Source organism: Polyodon spathula, unplaced genomic scaffold (genome assembly GCF_017654505.1).
Source record: "Polyodon spathula isolate WHYD16114869_AA unplaced genomic scaffold, ASM1765450v1 scaffolds_73, whole genome shotgun sequence".
Lineage (NCBI taxonomy): Eukaryota > Metazoa > Chordata > Actinopteri > Acipenseriformes > Polyodontidae > Polyodon > Polyodon spathula.
In genome coordinates, this window is record NW_024471567.1 from 1 (window position 1) to 24,806 (window position 24,806).

Genomic DNA, 24,806 nt, shown 5'->3' on the forward strand with positions numbered 1-24,806 from the left:
TGCAGGGAGCTTCAGTCTCGCTTTGGGAAAGGAAAGGTAACTACGAGGCTCCCCCACGCACACACACACACAGTTACTAACCATCTTAAATTATTAATAACATAAGAATAGTTTGGGAACGAGGAAAGGCCATTTGGCCTCTCAAGGCTCTTCCCTTTGTTGGCTCACTGCATGTCAGTGTTCTAACTGAAGCATTGGGAATGGTTAAGGGATTTAACATATCCTACTGAGAGAGTCATTGTAGCACCGTGATATAAAAATCTTTACGAATAACAAAGGGACCCCAGGGCTTTATTTTTTTTACCAACCACTTGTTTTAATTGTGCACGATTGTTGAAAAACCTGAAATATTAACAGCGGACTTTATAATTTCGATTGTCTGGTTCTGTTTCCATATATATATATATATATATATATATATATATATATATATATATATATATATACTTCAATATATATATTGATTGGGAATCTTAATTTTACTTCAATTATAAAAACATCTGATCTCACTGAGGCTGATAAATGAAGATGCATGGTAAGTATACTGCTTCATAATTAATGTGCTTATCCTAGCACACCCCCTGCTGGACAACAAAAAAAATCTACAGGAAATACCCACACACAGCATCATGGATTGGAGGAGGGGAGGTTTGCGGTCCCCCTTTCGTTAAAAATGTCAAAATAAGTCTGCAGCTGGAAAATTACAAGGCATTCTTAATGCTTCTTACTTGTTAATGCCAAGGGCGAATTCTTGCGCATCATCACTGGCGGACTTGGAAATAAACAACTGTTTATAACTGTTGTCTGTTACCTTGAAAATATAAAAGCAGATTTTATAGTAAATCCCTGGAAAGTTTTTTCACTGAACCATCACATTTTTATGACTTGACCCAAATATCTGTCCAAGCTTTATATTGGACTCCCAAACTTTGAAGTCCAGAATTCTTACGATCATATTTCTTTAGCAGGACTTTAATCCTTACTGTAAGGATGTTCTCGCTTCCCCAAACAAAAAACTGTCGTTATTTGGCCAAGTTGCAGTAATTTGTTTTTTTTTTACAACATTTTCTTCAGTTAATACCTCCTGTAATGAGTATTGCATGAGTTTTGAACATAGGGCCACCAACCTGGGAAAGCATTCTCACTTGGGAATGTTCCTGCAGTTTCTATTTAAAAATCATAACCAGGGTTAGTGTTGTGGATGCCAGCCATGAACATACTTGAACCTTTTCTTTCTTTGTTTTCTTTATTTTATCTATCTGTATATCTCCGTTGGTACCTTGTGTATTGTATGTGTCACAACACACAGCAAAGAGCCTGCTATTGGCAGTGGCAGCTGTACTAGTGTAGTAATTGCATGCTGCTATTAAAGCTGTAGGCAAGATGTGCCTCCACTAGATGGTACAAGCGCTTGATCAGTTTTAATCTTTAAATTACTGCAGCGCTAAAATAGATTTGTTGGAAGCACGTGCAGTGCTTTAATGGAACCAATAGTCAGTAAAAAATACAAAAAAAGTTATGTCAAGTATCACTGGAACAGAGGGGTTGTGGTGAACATTTAGGCTGTTTTTTGTTTTTTTTTGTGGTATTTTGCGAAAGTTACTTTTTTTTTTTTTTTGTCCGACTGCTGTGCCAATTGCCTCTTTTCAGTTATTTTGTTATGACAGGGTACCAAGTTACCGAAGCCTGACTGCAAGGGCCCAGCCTGGGGAATCGCTGTCCCCTGAGCAGTAGCGGGTTGATGAAGTGAACTAAACCCAGGCTTTTTTTCTCCCCGTTGAGGTCACTGCAGCGTTCTGTGGGGTACCCCTAGCCAAGATCTGCCACTGGCTTTGGCCTGGATCCAAACCAACAGTGGTGCCTTTTATTGGATAAGCCAAGAAAAAATACCTTGTGTGTGTTTGGACATGGTTTGAGCGTTACCGCCCCCTCCTTGGTTTGTTTGATGTTCCTGTTCTGTTGTGCACAGGGCCAGTCGGGTGGGAGTGATTTTGAGCGGCTGTTGCGGGAGTCTCAGAAGGAGGTCTTGCGGTTGCAGAGACAGTTGGCCTTATCGTCAACAAGAGAGCCAGAGATTGTGAACTACCAGGGAAAGGTAAGGGTGGCTAACTTCTCATTGTCTGTGTAACCAGACACTGGGTTGCATTCATAAAACATGAACATAACCTGGGCTTTAATTAAAGACGATGCTAGTCTAGCATAAATAATTGAATAGTTTCACTGTCTTGGTACTGAAAATATGTAAAACTGGACATTATATAAATATTAGTATGTTACATTATTTTACTTGTCCACTGTTTCAAGTGGAGATGCATGGAGTTCTCATTTATGCAGTGGTTGTCTAAATACTGGTAGGTCTAAATGTGAGCACCATAAAACACTTAAACCTGGTGTAGCACAGATAATGTGCAAAATTTTACTACTCTGATGATCATGCTAAAATCTGTGACAGCAGCTGAAAGGGATAATGCATTGAGTGGAAAAACAGTGATGCAAGGGACTCGAAGAGAAATGCATTTTCATCATGGATTCAAGATGAGCTCTTTATTGTGTGCTTGCTAATCCTTTCCCAAACACGATGTGGGGAATAAACAGGCACCCCGTTTTTATACGTTAGTAAGGAGTCTTGCATGTTCATTATCTTTTTATTTTTTATAAACATGTAGTGGGAAAACTACTATAATGCTGCATTTTATTTATGTATGTATGTATTTATTAATGTATGTAATGTATTTATTAATTGATTGATTAAGCAAGCATATTGCATACATTCCAGTAAACTCCATTGACCATAACCTGTCTGAGTTGAAAGAACACTGTTGCGAAAAAAAGATTATAAGGACAGTACTTTTATCTCAAGGGTTAAAACTGGGACACTGAACAGCTTATACAGTAGTCAGCAGTTTGCTGGGACGTATCCTTTTATTACGGTCATCCTGTTTCCTAGACCCCCCCCTTCATGCCAGTGAAAAATATTCATGAAGATTTGATCCAAATTGCTAGCAGTGATGATATCTGGTAAGACGTAATGTGGATTTAGGGTTATACCACTGTTCAGTGGGGGAAAAAAAGGTGCATGGATAGTATTTGAAGTGCTTTCTTTGTGTGAAAAAAAATAAGCATAGTCAGTGTCTTACATGTAGAACCAGTATAATTATTGTATGACTTTTTTTTTTTTCCTTTTTTGACCTATTTAATTTACTAAGGGAACATGCCCTGTAGATGTTAATCCCCTTTGCCTGTAAAGTGGTACAGTCTAGTAAATCCTCTCCCTGTTGCTGTGGCAGCAATGAGAAGGTTCTGGCCGGTACGTAAGACATAGCCAGCAAACCAAGACTTTTCCAGGTTCTGTGGTTTGGCTAAAGCAAATAAACGCAAGGTAGGTCATAATGTCTTTTCCAGGGTCCATTTAAATAGATGGGAACGATCTGTGCAAATGTGTATTAGTGTGAAATGAAATCCAATAGGGGGTAATGGGAATGTACAAGATGCAATAGAAAATTATTATTTTTCTAAAACACCTGTGTGACTCAATAGAAAATGGAACATGTATAAAAAAATATATATATATATTTAATCTCTTTGTGTTTTTTCCTGCTATTTGAGCTCCTGCAGATGACTGAGTTCTGATTAACTTGTTTAGCAGCCAAACCCTAGTTAATGAATGTCTAGAATCTGTGTTTTTTTTTATGTGTGAACAGAATACAGGTTTCATTTCTCACCAGTATCAATTTGTGTTGTTTTAAGGATGGGTCAGTGAGGGGTAATATTATCTTTTTGTGTGCAGCGCACAAAGCAAATAGGTGTTGGTTTTGAAATAGTGTAGAATGTGTTCAGCAACGGTACTAGACTGATGGCAGTGTAGAAATGATCCAGCACCTGCAAGCAGAGAATCAGAGGGGCGTCTCCCTTATGTGCATCAAATATGCACCGGGTATTTGTGCAAGTTTCTAAAATGCAGCCAGTGATGGTGCAAATATATGCACAAAACGCAACAAGACATACTTCCATTCAGGTAAATCTGTGATCTTAGAGAATTAGCGATACCCCTGTGGGTGTTTGCTATTTTTAATGTAAAAGGGAGCCAGTATTCGTATGCTGTGTGGCATTTTAGAGTAAGTTGTGTTTGTGTGTATTTCAGGTTATTGTTGTTGTTGTGTTGAGGGTGTCAAATCCGTCGTGATTACTTTATGAAAGATGTAATCCAGAGAAAAAATGCAATCAGGGTTGAAAAGAATAGAAAAACAAAACAAATGAAATGCATTGCGCAGTGCGCGTGCCAGGAAGCTGGTCCAGCACTTCCTGCTGGATTCTGGGATGCACTGGGACAGGTCATCCCGGGACAGAGACGCAACATCTGCATTTCAGCAGCAGAGCAGGTGTTAGTTAAAGTTTAAGGGAAGGGGTTCTTTGTTTCATCTTGTTTAAAAAAAAAAAAAAATGGTTCCCTTTTAACATTTTTAGAATTTTTGTAAATCTAAACATATTGAAATGACATTCAAGTCGGGTAAAACGACAGACCTAACTAACTGGGTATAATATACAACAATATTCCAGATGTTTATACAAAATAATATTTAGTCATGATTGCTAGAGAAAACTACACATTACACTATTAAGATTTCTCTGCCATAAAATTAGATTAGTTCTCCCGAATAACTCCTCAGTAGACAGAGAGTGGGTAGCAGTGATTGGTGATAGTCTCACCATTTCAGGTTAAATGTTTTTGTGGTTGAAGAATTTGCGTGTTTGGATAGTACGCAGCACGCTTTTATTGGATAAAGACAATGTAGCCTCAAAAACAATGCAAAAATAAGTTCTACCATTGACGAATTATAAACGGCAAAACCCAAAGAAATCACTAAATCAATGGTGTGACCACGGTTTGAGGAGGTCCTGTAACACGCCAAACGTAATCAAGAGAATCTAAAAGCCTTACATTTTCTTCGATCAGATTCGATGTTAACATGTATATTAAAATCCCCAAGTAACATAATCTTATCGTAGACAGGAAATCAGAAAATAATAGATAATGATTCAAATGAAGAGTAAAAATTATAATCTGCACAGAAAATAGTAGTAGACCTAATATTGATTAAAGCTAGATGCAAGTTGGCACAGTCAGCTGAAAAGGGTTGAACAGTGTTGATAGGAATGTTTATATATGATCGGTAAAGCAGACCCCAAGAGGTTTACTACCTTCCAGAGTGACAGGGGTAGTTTGATTCATGAACAAGCTATTGGAGGTCTCGTTATCCCCTCCCTCCCCCACTATAAGTTTAAATTATTAACTGGATGTTAGCCCCCAGCTTATTTAGGTGCAGGCTGCCTTTTGAAAATAATCCAGATTTTCCCAAAAGACAGTCCCAGATGTTTATGGAGTCAAGACCCTCTTGCTCACACCAGCCAGCTGTCCACTTGTTTTATTGCTCTTATTCAGCTAAAAGTTATTCTCATCCCCTTTGCCAATGACAGGTGGTGAACCTGACAGACACATTTTCCATTGAAATTTCCTTGCCAGAATTTTTTTTTTTTTCTCTAATGTAATTTATACCAACATGCACAAAAACCACAGGGTCATGTTTATAGGAAAAGCAGCTTGCTAAGAGATAAAAGTAAAACAGATTAAAATCCAATTAATTTTGTTAAGTAATTACAAGCTATAGTGTGATTTTTATTTTTAATGCACAAGTGTACCATCTGTGCTTTTTTAAATGCCACCTACTCCTAATGGCCCGGGACACCATTGCAGAATTGTGCTTTGCTCTGGATTTCTAGTCTGCCTCAGCAGCACATCTGCAATGGATATTGGTATCTAGGTGACAATATTATCAGTTTGCAGGGTTACATCTGCTACCTTATCACTTGCATCATTGTTTGCGCTGGTGCCTGCTTAATACAGTTTTAATGATAAAATCTGCTTTTGCATTCTCACTATCTCATTTTTAACTTGTATTATTTATGAGCAGTGTTTTCATGTGCAACAGCTGCCACTTGATATGATTGCAATCTCAAATGTCTCCAATAAGATGATTCATCTGTTTACTGTTTTTCTTTATAGAGGTTGCAAAATGTATCTACAAATTCTGTGTATATTTAAATACACACATTTAAATGGATCATTGAAATTTAACGCTTGTATCTCCCAACTTTATTTTTATTCCAGGCCAAAACTGAGAGTGCATTAGTTCATGAAGAACCTCAGATAGGCAGGTTCGAAAAGACCAATGGTTGGGAGAAGCATAAACCGAGTTTAACTCCTGAACACCCTGCTTTAGAACAGGAGGACCAGAGACTTCAGCAATTGGTGAGCAAGTCTCGTAGCTCCTTAAACAACAAGTTCTGTGTTCGTTCATACTGATGTTGGGAGTTTCTTGCTCTGCTTAGTACTTGGTTTCTCACACAGTTGCAAGTGAACGCATACATATGCAATGAGATTATTTAGATTGGCTATAAAAGCAGTGTGACCTCCAAGCATTAGGACATGAAAGGGCTTTGATCTACAGTGTACAGTGCATCATGCAACAGCGCTGAAGAACCAACCTGCAAGCCCTGTTGTAAACAACATTTACAACCATATTTAGAACTTGCTACACTTGAGTTTAGACTAGTGGCAGTATTCACAAGAAACACTTGAGCTTTAGTGCCTATGTGCATGGTGCAGTCTACTCTGCTTTGTTGCAATCGAGGCAGAGCGTAACTGTGATTCCTGTCTGTGCTGTTATTTGATTTGAGTAGTTCTCAGGGTACCTCAACACAACTACACTCTAGAAGGAATTGTTTGAATACCAGAAATAACCAGTCAGATCATTGTTCAGACTAGTAACATTTAAGTCAATAAATCCACTGACTGGCCATTATTTATTTGTTGATAACATTTAAAGTATTTACTATTTTGAAAAGTTTGCTCTCTTGAAATTCAGCGATGCAGTACCAAGCAATTGCTGTGAAACCCTGTCGACCGACACCTCTGTGTATGTGTCAGTGGGTTGAGTTGAGATTCTGCCTGGATGGAAGCTGAGCAGTTGGCTTTTTAATAATTAATTTTCCTTTTGCGGTCACAAAGCTGTGTGAAAGTCTCAGCTCTTTATACCTCCTAGCCTGGACAGGATTAAACTGATGTTGAGGTGACATTGGCCAGTGCCGTACAGCACTTCTCTAATATTTCTATAATACTTTGATTATTTTCTATTCTGGTAACCTGGTTAAAATAAGCTGTTTCCCCTGTTCAGTGGCCTATATGAAATGCATTTAGAATAATTAAAGTAAACAAATTTTATAATATACTTTGGTGTCTGATTCTAGGAACAAATTGTGTGTACAGTGGGGGATTATTATCAGTCAGATTTACAGTTATAAAGGAACTCACACAGGTGTTACTTTTTTTTTGCACACACTAGAAATAAAATTATTACAAGTATTACATGTAAATAATCCTATAAGACATTTTCATTGATAGTTGCAATGATCTGTCGCAACTAATCTGGAACTTTGTGGCTTATCCAAAGGAAACTGAGCTTTGCAAAAAAAGAAAAGAATGTGAAAATCTTGAGCACGAAGTACGGAAAAGACAGAAGAGATGTCAGGATTTGGTAAGAAAGTTTCCGGCTCTTCCCCACATTTGCTATTGTACTTCATTCCCAAACACAGGGATACAGTGCTTATTGAAAAATAAAAGGTTGTTCAACATTTTGTAGAACATTGCAAAAAATGTAACGCTATGTCAGTTTTACATTCCTCTCTTATTATAGCACTGTATTTTTTCTGTGTTTTTTAGCAGAAAGTAGTTGATTTGAAGTTATCTAGCTATATGTCAGGGAGTGGAATCTACTGTAATGCATGCTGTGCATCAAGGATCATAAATACAGATTATAAGAGTACATAAAATAATCTACAGGATTGTTTTGGTAGTTGCCTATTAAATTGTAGATATTAAAGCTGATCTGAAAAACAGGTAGAAAAAGATGTTAGTCCCATACTAAATGAAGGTTGGATATTCTCAATTAATACAGTGTGCTCATTTCATTGTTAAGACAGTGTCAGTGTAACCTGTAGTAGCAGATGACTATGGCTGGGAGAATTGGCCCCACAACAGGTTTGAAAATGAAGCTTGGTTACTAAATTACTGCAAGCCCAGTGTCTCATTCCACCAGGACAAGCAGCAGCCACAATATAAACCGTGTGTTACCTTAAATTGTGTGGATAAACACTGCAGACCCACAGGCACCCTGTCACCCTCAGGGTTTGCTGGTGTGCAGTAAACCATGGAGTGCCCTGCCGACCTAAGCCCTCCCTACCAGGGCGGCACACAATTGGCCGAGCGCCGCCCAGGTAGGGAGGACTTAGGTCGGCAGGGCAACCCCCAGTCACGGTTGGCAATGATATAGCCTGGATGCAAACCTGTGATCTCCAGGCTATAGGACACATCCTGCACTCCACGTGAAGCGCCTTTACTGGATGCGCTACCCGGGAGCCCCAAACACATCCTTTCTTAATGGCGGGGGGTTATGGAAAGAGTCCTCCTCGCTAGTTATAGCATCTACCTTTACTAAATAATGTGATCGGGGATGCCTCTCTCTGTCTCTGTATCCATTCGCACAAATCCTATTTTGATTGGCTTAAGTGTCACTGAATTGTTTACAATGAACTTGCGATCTCTCAGGTGAAACACCCAGATAAGTATCCTTCTATTCAAGGTATTTACTATCCTGTTGGGAAAGCTTATCCTCAGTGAAAGGGATATAGAGGAGGCACCCCATATTCACTGCCTGGCTGCTTTATTGGGACCTTACTACCCAATTGGATTTGGCAATTGGTGATCCTCTGCATGCCTCTCAGCACCGATTACATAAAATGTTAATGGACTGAATGGATCAACTTCCAGCACCTTCTATGTCAAGGCTGTGATCAAGATGCACGGTGGCCCAACACTACATTTAGGTACAGGTCCTAATAAAGTCCTAACACTTATCTAGAGAAACGCTTATCCGTAAAAATATCAGTGTTCCATTCTCAACGGTGTGCTGGCTGTGATTTTTTTTTTTTTTTTTTTTTTCTGTCTGTTAGGAGAGCGAGCTGATCGATGTTCGAGGTAGAAATGCACAACTAAAAGAGGAAACTGGACATCTAAGCCAGAAGGCAGAGCTACTAGACAAGGTATTTCTTCATGGTCTCTCTTCACGGTCTGTTTCTTTCTGGACATACACAGCAATAAAAAAAGCAGTTCCACAGTTATTTATATTAACGTACGGTTGGTTGGTGTCCGTTTACAGGTTTAGAAACTCCCACTGTGTCCTGCACCCAGTCCTGGATTTAAGTATAGTACTTAAATTATTGTGATGAGCCTGGAGATTGAGCAGTCAGCCATGCTGTTAGCATCGGGCTACAAAACAGCTTGCAACTGAAGTGTGTATTAGATTTTTATACACAGTATCAGTTACTCCGTACCCAGACAGGGAAGTGCAGTGGAAAAATATGTGCATTTTTATTTGTCATTGCAGTGTTACGTGTTGAACAGTGACCTCCTTAACCGTTTTATAACGAAAATGATTCTGGATTAAATAAAAATTAATAAACTAAAGTGCATATGGCAAACTCTTTAGCATCCTTGTGAACAGTAGCTGTGGTTTTAGGCGTACAAAAAAAGATAATGCAGTTCAACTGTCTGTTTTCATCATACAGATTCAGATATTGGCTTACTATTGCCTAATTCCTAGATTTTTGCTCTTGGTTTATGTATCGATTCAACAGCTGTATAGAAATCTCTTGTGACAGCGACTGCAGTGAGCGGACATAAAATAACCTGCCATAAAACTGTCAACAGCACGGCACTGACGAGGGATTTAAATTGCTTTGGGCAGATATCAGAAAGCTGGGGGTGGTAAAATGCTGTAAAGTCTTCCAAATGGCCAGTAGAGTCGTCACTTTTCAGACTGTTCCTGTCAGTAATTTGTGCAGTAATTGGATATATAAGCAGCTGCTAACCGTGCATTTTCAAAGCCTGGCAGCTATGCTGAACCGAAATGTTGTGTTTTTTTTTTTTTTTTTTTTTTTTTGGTCCAGGTCCAGTCTGAGAACGATGAGCTGAGGGATAATCTCTCAGCAGTAACTGCCCAACGCAATTCAGCTCTAGAGGAGAACCAGAGACTCCAAGCCAAACTGGATAACCTAGAGCAGGTGCTAAAGGTAGTCGGCCTAGATGTAAAACTGAACCATTTTAGTATGTGTTGCTTATTGGTGAGGTTTCTGCTTATAGATCATGCCCTGGTAAAAATGCATGGAAGATCTTCATGTTATTTATCCCTGATGGATACAGTGCATACGGGTGTACATCTGTCCCACTTTGAGGTTTTGCATACACTGTATCTATGGAACCGCATACCCAGTTGGCTCCAGTTATGTAAGTTTCTGGGGCTATATGGAAGCATCTGCCATGTGTCATGAAGCAACTGATAATGCCTGTCCCGTGTTTCCTGGTCTCTCCTCAGCAAATGCGAGAGGTAGCTGAGCGACGGCAGCATCTCGAGTCAGAACATGAGGAGGCGCTGACCGTTCTCAGACTCAAGCAGGATGAGGTTCAACGGCTGCAGAAGGTAGGAGAAGTGATGACCTGCAACCTGATTCTGGCCTGCAGTTACTGTGCCATTTACAGGCATCAGTACAGCAAAGGTCTACAACACAGACACAAAACCTGAAACTGTGTGCCACTGGCATCAGCTGCTGATGTTTTTAAAAGTATTTACACACAACCATAACAAATATAATTGTGACACCTCTGTAGTTAAATTTTAAAGTTATTATTATTATTTTTATCTCTGAACAAAGGCTCAAGTGGCTGCTAAGAAGGAACATGAGGGGGTGGTGCAGTTACTTGAGGTTAGTACAGAATACCAGCTTTTATTGGATTTTATTTCATTATTTTTTATTAATGTGTTTTACTTGGTTTATTTTTAACATTTTATGTGTTATCCACATCTTTTGACACATATGGTAGCCACAACCTATAACGACATATTATTAAAAGCTACAAATCAGCCCTAGTTACTGTATACATTTGAGAGCTTTACAATGCAGCCTGGGAGTACTGCATCTTCTGAGAGAACTATACCATCGTGCAGCTGCAAACAGCTGGAATCCCCATGAAGCCTTATTCATTGAATCACTTTCTGAAGGGTGGATAGATTCATTTATTATTTATATGAAGTTTATTTTGCCTGGTTAGATCTATTAAATTTTTTACCCATTAAAAATGCAAGTTCCTTTGGAGACAGCTTGGAGTAATCGGTCCCTGTGGTTGAGCTGTGAGTCTGACCCTTTAGGGAACCAGGGCTATCCGTTGCTATAGTGCACACAACCTCCTTTTTTATGATGTTCATCTACAAAGTAAGCAATATGCACATTTAAAAAATGTTGACTCATATAGAAAAGTGTTAGATTTATATATTTTTTCATTGGTTGTCTGCTCTTCAGTTATACATTTCATCCACTGTGAAACTGTGGGGCTAAATTTTGTTCAGTTTGACATCCTTTTTCTTACAGATGTTTTTTGTTTCTTTTATTTTATTTTATTTTTTTTTCATTTTAGTAAATTCAACATGTATTTCGTTGTAGGACTTGATCCAGTTAGTGTATCGGGCGGAGAGGGTATTGTCCTTTTTGTTCCATTTTGAACTGTGCATTACATTTTAAAGGCTATGCATCGCAAATATGTCTTTTTTTATATACTTTTTCAGTATTTCATATTTACAGGGTTATAAGAAGATATTAAGATATGTATTTTAAATGTAAATAGCTAGGAATATATGTAATATGAAAGCAACAGGAGTGGTCGTCCACATTGTGCTCTATTAAATAGAGAGGGGGTTTCATTCTCATTGTGTCTTGATGTTAATTTCCCCGCAGTCAGTGTTTTTAAAATCATGAATAGTAAGTTTTAACTGTTTACCAGTTTTATAGTTTAGATTGTATAATGTAGAGTATAAGGAGACATTCACAAAAATGCAATAAATACTTAAACAGGTACCAAAACTAATACAGAAGTTAAATCTGTACCTTTTTAAATATGGAAAAAAAATTCTATTTTTATGTGTTGATCCTGAAGTCTGGGTAGCTTGCAAAATGGGAAAACACATGTTTTGTTTTAAGCGGTGTCCCTTGTCCTAACAGAATGAATAAACAGACAATTATTTTAAGAGAGCTAGGAGATGAGAAAAAAACATATTTGTGGTGCACTGCGGCCTTTAAAGCTCTGAATGTCAATGTCCCTTTTTTATTTAATCTATTAACCTTTTCTCTGGCTTGGATTATCAGCATGCTTACTGTTTTTGTGCTTGTATTCTTGCCGCTAACCAGAACACATTGGACAGCATGCAGGTATCAGATGTGTGTAGTAGCCCAATCCCATCCCTTTCTAGATTTAGACCCTGAGTTGGTTTGCACACTCCATGGGTGGGTCCCTTATATGTGGCTAAGCTGCTCTTTTAAACTCATTTTTTCAGTAATTCACTATTATTAGATTTGCTTTGTAAATGGTCCAGGGCGTTGACGATAACACTGTCGACACAAAGCTAGGAAAGATGGCATATAAGATAACAATGTAAACAAATAAGTTTCACCATTGTGTATCAAGTGAAAGTCTTAGGTTGTGACTGAAATAGTAGTTTAAAAAAAAAAAAAACTAGTTTTATCTCACTTCACCTCTAGACTGCCATTGGGTTGGGTGCAACTGTAGACCATGTGGCAGAAGATGTGTGTGTGTGTGTGTGTGTGTGTATTCAATTAAATTGCAATAAATAATGACCAAGTCTGGGGCTAACAGCTGTACTATAGCTATATTTAGTAATTAGGCCTGAGTTTCATTTCAGCCCATATATGAATGAATACCCCCCACAGGATGTTGTGGTTCAGTGGTCTTCATACTGGGAACTGAAACTGAACACTTAGGAAGCAGCATTAAAGCTGGTCTGCAGCTTTCTCTTCTACCCCCTTTTACTTCTTAAAAAAGGGTTTTGCAGACGTATTCAATTTTATCATTTAACTGTCAGAAGATTACTTTTTTTTCTCTCTTGTTAGCCCTTGGCCGTAAAATAGTTATATACTTTTGGTTGCTGATGATAGCATATTGTATGAACTTAGCAGTATTTAATTATTAATAGGAATATGTATTGTCATATTGGTAATTGGTAGGGGGTAATGCATGTAATGCATTACTGTAATCCGTTTATTTCTCAGTAACTGCAATGGTTCCTTTTTCATTTAATGTTAAAAATGAAATTAGTGGCAAGTCAAACCTTACATGTCACAGCAGTGCTCTATTTGCATCATCTTGCTAGAAAATGGTGTCAAAAGAGGGAATGAGTGATTTCACTAGCTGGATTTTCAAAGATTGGGCTGTAGCATTCTATAAAATATAAACTGTGCTTGAGCAGTAACTGCTAAAAAAAAATGTTCAAGGCAGTAAACTAATATATCTAGTAAAATTTAGTTCAAGCAAATTGTAGCTTGGATTACTTTTTTAAAAGTAACTTTCCCCACAAGAGGGGAACAAAGATAAACACCTCTTTCACCTGACCGGTTTTAAAAATGTTTGTAGTCCATTTGAGTTCCCACTAAAGCAATTCTTAAGCTTCATGCTTAACTCGTACTCAACCCTCCACTCTGCATTGTGTGTGCGTGTCTCTCTGTCTCTCTCTCTCTCACCCATTATTGTTATTTATTTGTTTTGTTATTTCTTATTTGGAATTTAGTGAACTCTTTGGTGTTCATGTTTGTGTGTATTGCCCTTTTTCATGTAAGTTTTTTTTTTCTAGTGATTTGTAAAAAGATAAATGTGAGAGCTATACAAACTTAATTATTGGTGACATTATGGTGAGTTAAATAGGAAGAAAATAATGAAGTAATCTCCCTAACGCCTTCGTAAAAAAAAAAAAAAAAAAAGCTTCTATTTCCACTGCATGGATAGAAAGCTGCAAAAGTGACACTCCAATGGGTAACTTCTCCCTGTCAGGTAAAAGTTCGGGAGCTGGAGGAAAAATGTCGAAGTCAGAGTGAACAGTTCGGCCTTCTGTGCCACGAACTGGAGCGATTCCGTCTGCAGGCAGGGAAGATTACTGTCCTGAACTCCGAATCGGAGAACACCGCATCAGCAGAGCTAGACCTACAACCCCAGCTGACCCTCTACAATGGAGTGGAAGTGCCAGAGGAGAAAGGTATAGTATTGTTTTATTGGGGAGAGAGTGTAAGGGGGTACCAAAGACTGCTATTGAAAAAAGGAAACAATGGTGCAATGCATTTTTAGATTCTGTCTTTACCACCTGATGCAGTCTAATACACAACTGATGGAGAATTTCTCATGCAATGTATTTGCATTGATCAGTGTTAGCGTGCAGTCTTGGAAGTGGCGTAATGGCACAGAACAGAAGTCAGCATTTATGGTGCATAGTTATAGGAAAATTGTGCAATGTCAAAATCCATTTTTCTAACGTCTGCTTATAGATTCATGTGGTTCATGGGCTGTGATCAGTCTGGGGGATGTCAGCTTGACAAGTCTGGAACTGGACAGCAGCTTTTTTTCTGAAATATCTTCAGAGGGTACAATTTTTAATATGAATCAAAGGGAGAGGATCACTTTCACTTTATAGAGGGCTGTTGCCTTGGGTGGTGATTTCAGCAGAATGGGACTTTAAACAGCAGATGACACAGGTTAATTTTACATGTATTGGAGATTTTAACAATTTGCACATGTGTTCGCTCTCCAGGTGATGGTGGTACAGGGTCATTGTTTACCGGGATTTTTTTTTTTTTTTTTTTTTTTTTTTAACTTGCTTGCATTTCATGTATCTTAATTATAGGTTTGCAAGTACGAGTATGCTTTTCAGTATGAGGTAAATACATAAATAAATCCTCATCTGTTCCAATGGCTTGGTTGTGGTGATGTAGCAATGTACCTCTTTTTTAAAACTGGATCTGCGTGGCCAATGATTCTTTCACCCCTACAGAGGTGGAAGCAGCTCCCCACCCTGCTCCTGCTTCCCCAGAAGCAGAGACTCCTAAGGAAGAACCCGTTTCAGAGGAGGTGTCTGTTCAGCACCAAGAGACCACAGCGGTCAGCACGGAATCAGCAGAGGAGGAACCAACTCCCACTACTCCCATATCTGAACCACAGCAAGTCACTCCCAAACTGGAGTCCTTTCAGCACAGCACCCCAAAGTCCTGCCCTACTCCCGAGGTGAGAATCACAATAATAAGAACTGCCATATACAATTCAAAGTGCCTAAGGTGTAAAGTACTTTCTAATAGCTGTATATATATCTCTCTATACATATATTGCTTTTTGTTTTGGTCAGCAACTTTTAGATATACCGCAGCAGCAAGGAAAGGCAAAATGTGAATCCATGCTTTGTGGAATAACCACAGGCTGGAAAACGTTGGCAAATGTTGTATTTAATGAGAAAATCCAATGACAGCCCTGGATTATGCTGCTAGTGGTACTAGTTTTTGTATTTGCCATGACAAAGGGGGCAAAACCCTAGCAGAAATGAACTGGAACCTGGGACATACCGCACCAACTAATTCAGTGTATGTTACGTTATATACACATCGAACACTAGTTTGTTTGTTTTTTTTGCTTTTCTTTTAAACCATTGATATTTGAACGGGACTCAATTTTCTTACACCACTTTTTACCCCTTTTACTGGTGGTTTATTCCCAGGTGGACACAGCGAGTGAAGTTGAGGAGCTGGATATCGATGTGTCCCCGATACCTGAACCTGAGCGCCGAGCCCCTGCTAAGTTGCAGGTTTTCATTGCACGATACAGGTACGAACAGCTGATCCATAGTACAACAAGCCGTACGTTAACATTGCACAGTGCAATCCAGAGTACCACTTTGATTACTAATTACTAAAGCTGACCCGGAAATATGATATACTTAACACTCCCATATATATGTTAGCAGGTCAGCAGCAGAACTTTCAACACCTTGTGTATCAAAGATCAGAGATGCTGACTTGATATTTGCAGGGTTACTCTATATGTACAACCTTGGGCTGTTTTTTTTTTTTTTTTCTGCTGACCTTGAACTCCGACCAATGTGGCTGCTGTATGTGAATCAGTCATGTGAACTCTTGGCTACATGTACCTCGCCCACATGGACACGATCTTCTGAGGTGACCCTCATCAGCATGCTGAGCCATGTGGGATCCTTTTATTTCTGTTCACAAAAACACTGATATCTGGTTACTGAAATTCTCAGCCGGTTCTGAAAGAAGGACTGGGCAATCTGCATGGTGATTGACACTGATATGTGTCTCAGCTTGAGCTAAGATACAAGGACAAGGGGCTCCATAGTTCAGATCCGAGCTGGAAACGCTGGGTGGAATCCTTGGCAAGTCAAACATGCTTTTGACTTGACTCCAGCTGTAAAACTGTGTGGTAGCAGCATCCCAACTGGGGAGGAAAAAATACAATTTGGAATCAGTTTATGGGAACAAAAATGAAGCCCGTGTTTTTATTAGTCTTTATTTTTTTGTATTTGTAGTTACAATCCTTTTGATGGTCCAAATGAAAACCCTGAGGCTGAGCTTCCCCTCACTGCTGGAGAGTACATCTATGCGTGTGGAGATATGGACGAGGATGGCTTTTATGAAGGTTGTATCAGACTATTCTCATTGGTTAGTTGGTGAGGTAGGCAAGATCAGTATATGTAAAGTTCCAGCTGTACCCTTTAAACTTAAACTGCGATACACGGCGTGAAAGATTTGTTTGAAAATGTTGCAGTAAACAGTTGCTAAAACAAATTGGGATTAGAAGTCTAAGGTTAATCTACTTTATACAAGTAAAATGTCATCCTCATGAAACATGGGTTTAATTATTACAATTGGCAGCCCACAACAGCCACAGCTTTGGGAAATCACAGCAGTTTGCTATTCGTAAAATTCACACCTGGGTAATACAGAAGCAGCAGCTTAGTGTTTGTAGAGGGATGTTGGCATGTTCTCCCACACACACTGACTCTGCCTGTTAACATTTCTCCAGGGGAGCTGATGGACGGGCGCAGAGGGCTGGTCCCATCTAACTTTGTGGAGCGAGTGTCCGACGATGACATGATGAGCTTTCACCCGCCGGAGGTCAGCGACATTTCCCACAATTCCTACCAGGAAAGCAGCTTCCACAGCAGCAGCGAGAAGAACCTCCGCCTGAGTGTGAACAGCTCGGACAAGACGGAGCTTTCCGTGCCGGAGGAGGAGGAGAGGAGCCCATCCCTGGGAAAAGAGGGGAGCCTGATAGCCAACGGGTATGACCTAGACATGGAAGAGGTAGGGGATGACACAGTACCTTACCCACGACGGCTGACTTTAATCAAACAGCTTGCTAAGAGCATCATCATAAGCTGGGACCCTCCGCTGGTGCCAGCTGGTTGGGGGAACGTCTGGAGTTACAACGTCTATGTGGATAAAGAGTTAAGACTGAATGTCCCGTTCGGCTCCCAGACCAAAGCAGTTCTAGAACGGCTGGACGTAAAACTCAAGACCTATCGAATCTCTGTACAGAGCCTGACGGAGAAAGGGAACTCGGATCTACTGCAGTGCAGCTTTCTGGTGGGGCAGAACGTCTGTGTGGCCCCAACGCAGCTGAAAGCAGAGAATGTGACGGCAACTTCAGCCACCCTCACCTGGTTGCCAAGCAACAGTAACTACGTGCACGCAGTGTCTTTAAATGAGGAGGAGTATGAGGTAGTGAAGGCTGGGTGCTACTCGTACTGTCTCAGTAATCTGAGGCCAAACATGAGGTACAAAGTGAAAGTGGAGGCCAGGCCACTGCGGATGACATGGGAGTTACCTTTGGAACAATGGGAGCGCAAATGTACCGTGACTGAGTTTACTACCTTGATGGCAGGTGAGCATGTCTGGGTGGAAGCTAAGGCAGTATTCTAGTATAACCTTAAACAGTTGTGTCAGGTTGTTTTTACATTGACACATTTGCAAATGATGGAACATGGAATGATTGGTCAATAAGTATTATTAAACTGGACTAACAGTTAAACTATAACATCAACAGTTAACAGCACATTCTTTTAAACTCTGTGTGATTTAGCAGTTTTGCTGGTTACAGTCCCTGTCTGGATTGTAGATGTGAATTGCAGGGGAAGCCATTCAACAACAGGCATCCTCCAGACAAGTTACAAAAATTCAAACTCAAATCTTCTGCCTTGTGTAAAATGATTCACTCGCACTAGTGTTGTAAACCGTGAGACATCTAATAATGATATTAATAATAATAGTAATAATTCTACTACAACCAGTTGTTAAAAGGTCAAACCCAATCATTGCCTGAGTCGCTTGGAGTGATTGGTGCTGCTGTTGTTTCTCTGCAGGGCCTCCCGATGCCCCCCTGGACATACAGGTGGAGTCCGGCCCCTCCCCTGGAATAGTCCTAGTCAGCTGGTTACCGGTGACCATTGATGCAGCAGGCACGTCTAACGGGGTCCGTGTTACAGGATATGCCATCTACACAGACACGCAGAAGGTAAAAATCATTGAAGATTTTATAATGCACCTCCTAACTCGCATTTAAAATGTACCTGCCAACATTTTCATGAGCATCATTGTCCAGATGAACGTCTTTCCCATTTTAATTCTGTTTATCTTTTATACAGATGTAAGTGATTTTAGCTGCCACAACCCTTGCACAAGCCATGTATTTACCTTGCTTATTGTATCTTTGCTTCATTTCACTGTACTTCTGTGTGCCACTACCATACAGCTGTAAACTTGTAGGGGACCGGAGAATGCTGTTTGATCATTTCTTGTGCTGTGTCCTTTTATGCCCCTAGAGTAATGCATCTGAAGAGCCATGCTGTATTTCATGCCTATTGAATCACGTCATGTACTTAGTGGTTTTAGGCTTTGGGGCATGTGGGATTTATAAAAATAAATATGTTTTAGTTTGCATTTTCTGTTCATGTTCAGAAATGTTCAACATCAATGAATTGGGCAGAATAGATCAAATGGCCTCAGGGAGCAAGGGAGGCCAGTTATGAAGAATATGAAACTGCCAATCTCAAACCGAGATTAACTTCTCCAAGATATTCATACCTGCAGTTGTAGGATTTCTGCCATCTGCTGGACTGATATTTGCAAAGACTTTTTTTTAACAAGTTTTTTCTGAATAACAGTTAAATAATGCACAGTTTATTTCTCCAAAGGAAATAGCAGTGTTTTTTTTGTTTTTTTTAAGTAAACAGTTGCAGATAAAAGTATTGCCACCCTATGCTTATTGTTCTATGTCATAATTCAAGGTAACAGATTAAGGACTGCCGCATTTAGTAAACTTTAAACAGTTTTTAATAAAACAAAAAGCAAAATACACAATTTCTAGTAATTTAACAAATAATCTTTATTAAAAAAAAAAAAAAAAAAGAACCAACCTTATTTCATTTAAAGTATTCGTTAAGAAGCAGGGCTGATCTTTGTCTTCCGGGATTGGTAGCCCGGCCATTTCTGCTCTGGATTGCTCAGCGTAAAAGCGATTTCTGGCTCTAGGCTTGTGAGATCGGGTGGGACTCATACGCCTTCAGAATAAAGTTTATAAAGTATTCATTCATGACAAAAGTATTGTCTCAGACAATTCTCTACTTCTGTAGTTTTCTTTGGACATCTACTTCTTACAAGTGTTTCAGTTGAATTTGTTCTGTGGCGCTTCTTGGTTATTGCTCTGATTGTGGATTTTGGCATTCTAGATTTCTTTGATACTGTTCTGTAGCCGTTTCCTTTTTGTAGTTTGCTACGAGTGCTTTTCTGAAATGTGAGTCCAGCGCCTTTGTCTTGACCATCTTCTGCTGTGTTGCCAAAGCGTTCTTCTTTAACAGATGTTGGGAAATTTGTTTTGGCTGTCAACTTTATAATGCATCTTAATTACTGTGTAATGGTTTTCAATCAATAAGTGTTTTTTTTTTTTAATTAGTTCTATTACATTTTTACAGACTATTAATATAAAGGTGCCAATATTTTTGTCATGAACAAATATTTGAAATGTAAGTGCTTCTGTGTTTTTTATGTTTGTTTTTTTTACATTACTTTTAATATCCAGTAATATATTTCTTCCAGGTTTTAGAAGTTGCCTCTCCTACCGCTGGGAGTGTGCTGGTGGGCCCATCCCAAATCCACTTTCTCCAGGTGGCCAAGGAATTAACGGTCCGGACAATGTCTCCGTATGGAGAATCGGTCGATTCCGTGCCTGTCAAAATCCCATCACAGTTGTTTTGCCCCACAGCCCACTGCCAGCCTCTGCAAATGCTCCCCAGTGCCAGCAGCAACTCTGATGTGTGTGTCCATACTGTACCACCGTACAGCGACTCTGTGGAGAACACGATAGCCAAAACCCCAGCACTGCATACTGTGCTGCTCCTCTCTCCTCCACTAGGTGCCACCCCCAGCTCTGAGGTGGCTGAACCCCATGTTCCCAGTAGCAACACAGGTGTCATCTGCAAGGAAGACAGCACTCTCCACACAGATGCAAGAACCGATCCTTTATTGGACGCTACCTCAGTATCCAACACTGTTACAGAGGGGGACTTGATGCCGGTAGCATTCCATGAGGTAATTGATTTACATTTTAATTCTGTTAACATATAGAGTTCTACTTGCAAGCATTCAATGTACATTATGGTTACACAATGGTTACCTTGTTAAAGCGTATGTTTGTTTTATTGTGCAGAGAATCTTTTTTTTTTTTTTTTTTTTTTTTGTGTAAATGTAGATCCCAGGAAACAAAATTTTAAATTATGAATTCTCTTATGAGTTTTGTTTTCTGAGCATTGTTTTTGTTTGAATATTTGTCCCAGCTGTGTTAGTTGCTGATGTGTTGCATACTCAGATCCAGATTTGTTTACATGCGTATATCTCCTTCATGGGGGGAAGCAACCATGTAGTTTTGGGGGGGGGGGAGCAAAATTATCCCTCTTCTTCTTTATCTCTAAACTTGAGTGTAACACACAACATTTCCCAACAGGCTGACATCCCCCAAGAAGATTTAACCAAAGACTCTGAAAACAGTGGTGTGAAATGCCCTACTGCTACCATTTCTGACTTTCTGGAAGAAGCTGAAAGGACGGAAGCCACTGACAGCTCTGCAGCTGACGTGGCTGTGGACCGTTCTGACAGCTTGCTGACAGATGGGGCTGGTGCAGAGGCTGGTGCAGACACTGCTGCCCTTGTAGGCAGACCCATCCAAACACTGGAAGCTGTAGATTCAGAGCAAGAGGAAGAAGAGGAGAGCTTCAGGGGCAAGGTCAGGCAAGTGTCTATAGAGGAGTTCCTGGACAACACCCAGGAGGAATCTGAGCTCAAATGCAAACCAGAGCAGGAAGAGAGTCACCTTAAGGGACCCGAAAAAGAAAAGGAGGTTAGAATCACTTCTTAATCACTTAATTAACTAACATGCCACAAAATGAATTTTCTACCATGTTTTCTTTTTCCTTCCAACAATAATACCTTCTGTTAGTCACCAGATTTTGTTTTTGAACGTTCATTTTCCGTTGACTTATAACTGGATTTCATAATTGCTTTTAATGATAAATATTTTCCAACAGGTAGATTTTATTTTTTTTTTTTCCTGCCCGGATTGAAGTGTAGTGTAGGATGTGTGCATTGTAGCACTAGGATGGAAATAGTCAAAGTATTATTGTTATAATGTCATTAACCTTTATACTGTGCTATTCCACATACTGTGAACATACTGCCTTTTCATACAGTAGTGCTGACTTGGGATCTGCTTGCATTTGTTATGATGTATAGTCCTTATATTGTGGGTGGGTTTTTTGTTTTTTTTATGTTTGGTTTTTTTGGTGTGATTTTTTTTATTTTTATTTACCTGTTTAAAAATCTAGAAATCCCCCAAAAAGCTACAGTTTAATGACAAACGTTTCAACTACATGTCTTTGGACATGGAACGTTTCTTTTCAGCACTATTGCGTGTTTAATAGTTACAGAAGAAAACAATCTTTATTCATTTTTGATTGGAATAATGTTGACAAAAACGAAGTGTGGGTAAAACAAAAAATAAATGTGTCGAGGAAGACATGCCTTGCGTCACCCCATCGTTGTTTGCTATGCCTCCTTTTGAATCATCACTCATCCTTGGAGGCGTATTCCTAGCTTGCCTTGTTTATTTAGGAGTGTCTTGAGCTTCCGGAGCCCAGGAGAGACCTTCGGCTGAATGAATACCGGGCTGAGAGCAGCCGTGGCTCTGACCTGTCCGATATCCTGGAGGAGGATGAGGAGGAGCTGTGCTCGGACACGCCAGTTAACGAGGAAGGAGAGGAGCCAGCAAGCGGCCACAGCATTGGAGAGGCAGGAAAGGTAACAGAGAGATAGCTGCATTTTGTTTTAACAGTCCAGGGTTTGGGTACTGCTGCTGAGGGTATGAAGTAAGAGCTGTGTAGGGTGTATTTCTTCAGCTTCTGGTGATGAGGATTTCATCTGACTCAGGCTAGTGAATAGACAAATTGGCAGACACTGTCACCTAAATTATTATCGCATAAAATTGTAGACAGAAATGAAACTGAGGTATCTTCTGCCTTCACAACGGACCACCTCATACAAGACAACAATAGATTAACCTGACTTCTAAACATAAATGACTTGCAGTAGTCCTGTGTGGTGTTCTAAGTTGGTATAATAAAGCCCTTTGATTTAGTTGTGGTGTTTTGTTATTTTGAACACTGTTGGTTTTCTCTTCTGTTGAGTTGTTGAGTTCTTTTGGTTGATTTTTTTTTATCTTCTGGTTTATTGTCTTTCCTTTTTTCTTGATTTTTTTTTTTTTTTTTTTTTTTTTTTTGCATGCACACTCAAACCTCCCCCTCCCCTCATGTCCTCCCGACAACATGCTCTCCTGCTCTGTCCCTTCTGCCATCTCCGGATGCTCAGTCGGACATTTGGGAGACGGACAGCGACGAGGAGATCCTAGCGAAGATCCTGGAGCAAACCCACCGCAGCAAGGCGCTCTTCAGCATCCTTGAGGTCACCGAGGAAGAGGACGAGAGCCAGGAGCTGGAGGAAGGGGAGCAGCACAGTAGCACAGAGATGCCAAGTCATGGGTTGGAAGAAAGGGCTTCCATCCCAGAGACTTATAACTGTGAGAACAAATCATCAGCAAATCCCAGGTTTCCAGGAGAAGACCGCATTAACCACAGTGAGGTGTGCAACACTAAAAGCAAACTCAACGCTTCCGAAGAAGCAACACACTTTAATCACAAAACACACCACACGTGGGAGCAGAGCTCACATCTTCTGAGTCAGACCTGTGAAAACGAATCACAAGACCACGTCAGGTACAGTACTTCACATGGCAGGAACAAGCTTCACACTCACAAGGACCATAACTCTACCTCCCTTGATGCTGGGAGCAAAACCTGCAAGTTTCCAGAGGAAGATTTTGACTCGGAGGGCAGCATTTACATACAGGACAGGGAGCCAAGGGTCAGGAGAGCCCACAACAGGGAACAAAAAGGGAGGCATTTCTTAAAAGAAAGTGCTGATAAGACATTATGCGGTAGCCCAAGGATGAGACGAGAAGCTCTGCTGATGAGGCAAAGGGACATAATTTCTTCCGAACTGCTAAAAACGAAATTAGCACAGAGCAAATATTACAATACCAAAGGCGCAAGAAGGAATACGCATTCCACTGCTAATGGGATTGAAATTGATATAGAATACGGTACCGAGGACGATGAGGACACTCTCCCCAGTGGTCCAGAGGAGGTCCATTTCGGGCAGATGCGGGCCGGCTGGTGTGGGGAATGCCCTGAATCAGAGGGCTGTGAGGAACTGAGCGACTGCTCCAGCCAGTGTGACTCTGTGCAGTCAAACGGGCACAAGAGGGAGCTGAAGAGGCAAGACGTGGTGGACGACGATGTGTCTGGCGCTAAATCGCCCCATCACCACCGTCGCAACAGAGGTATTCCTGAGACACTAAGCCCCCTCGAGAGAGAGAAAGGGAGCACCGAAGGTGGAGAAATCTGGATGCTTGATTTACAGAAGACATTAGGGCGGAGAGCAAAACCTGAGCATAGGGTGATGGGGCACCCTGCAGATGGTTCATACGCGAGGGTGCGTTTCCATTTGGTCTGGATGTCCGCTTTTAACACCAATTGTTTTGTATCGTCCTTTTTTTGTCATCTTTTGCCTTTGTTGTATGTTTTTTTTTTTTGGTCATTACATTTCTGTTTTATAGCTCTTTAAAATCCTGCTTTCCAGTGGCTGTGGTTAGTGTATTTTATTATGCCTCCCGCAGTACAGTTAGTCACCCTCTACCCGTCTGGATCAAAATGCTCAACCATGACAAATCACCCAACACGTAATGCCCCCCCCCCCCCATGTGTATATATATATATATATATATATATATATATATATATATATATATATATATATATATATATATATATATATATATATATTTATTTTAGCTCAAAGAGCCAGCTGCCCAACGTTTCAATATGTTGTATGTATCTTTCTCAGGGGAGCCTCTAATATATGTGTTTTTAGCCTAGTCAAGGTGGCGAGAGGTGTCAACATTTGTGTGATTTTGCCCCCCCCCCCCCAGCTTTTAGTAGATCTTCTTTGGGTGTTCGTTGTATTGGAAATCGCAGAAAACTGAGTAATAAATAGTCACACCAGTAAATTACACTTTTTTTCTCTGTCTTTTTGAAATGTTGGATTTCAAATCTGCAACTTGTAGAAGCTGATGTGAGACTTGGGCATTGAACACTGCATAACACGTTCTCAAGGGGTATCCAGCATTTGTC

At 40.1% G+C, this 24,806-nt stretch overlaps 1 protein-coding gene across 1 annotated transcript; it reads left to right on the forward strand.

Annotated features, from left to right (window-relative positions):
- Positions 1-3: 3 nt before the first annotated feature.
- On the forward strand, positions 4-24,361 carry LOC121308005 (RIMS-binding protein 2; the record flags this gene model as incomplete). The annotated part of the gene is made up of 19 exons (XM_041240298.1): positions 4-36; positions 1,970-2,095; positions 6,167-6,307; positions 7,509-7,592; positions 9,067-9,156; positions 10,063-10,185; positions 10,488-10,592; positions 10,825-10,875; positions 11,611-11,643; positions 14,006-14,207; positions 14,997-15,226; positions 15,711-15,817; positions 16,539-16,648; positions 17,036-17,896; positions 18,375-18,526; positions 20,107-20,598; positions 21,011-21,403; positions 22,174-22,359; positions 22,927-24,361. Coding segments are annotated over 19 exons (4,833 nt in total), but the record flags the coding sequence as incomplete, so codon positions are not given.
- Between the last annotated feature and the right edge of the window lie 445 nt (positions 24,362-24,806).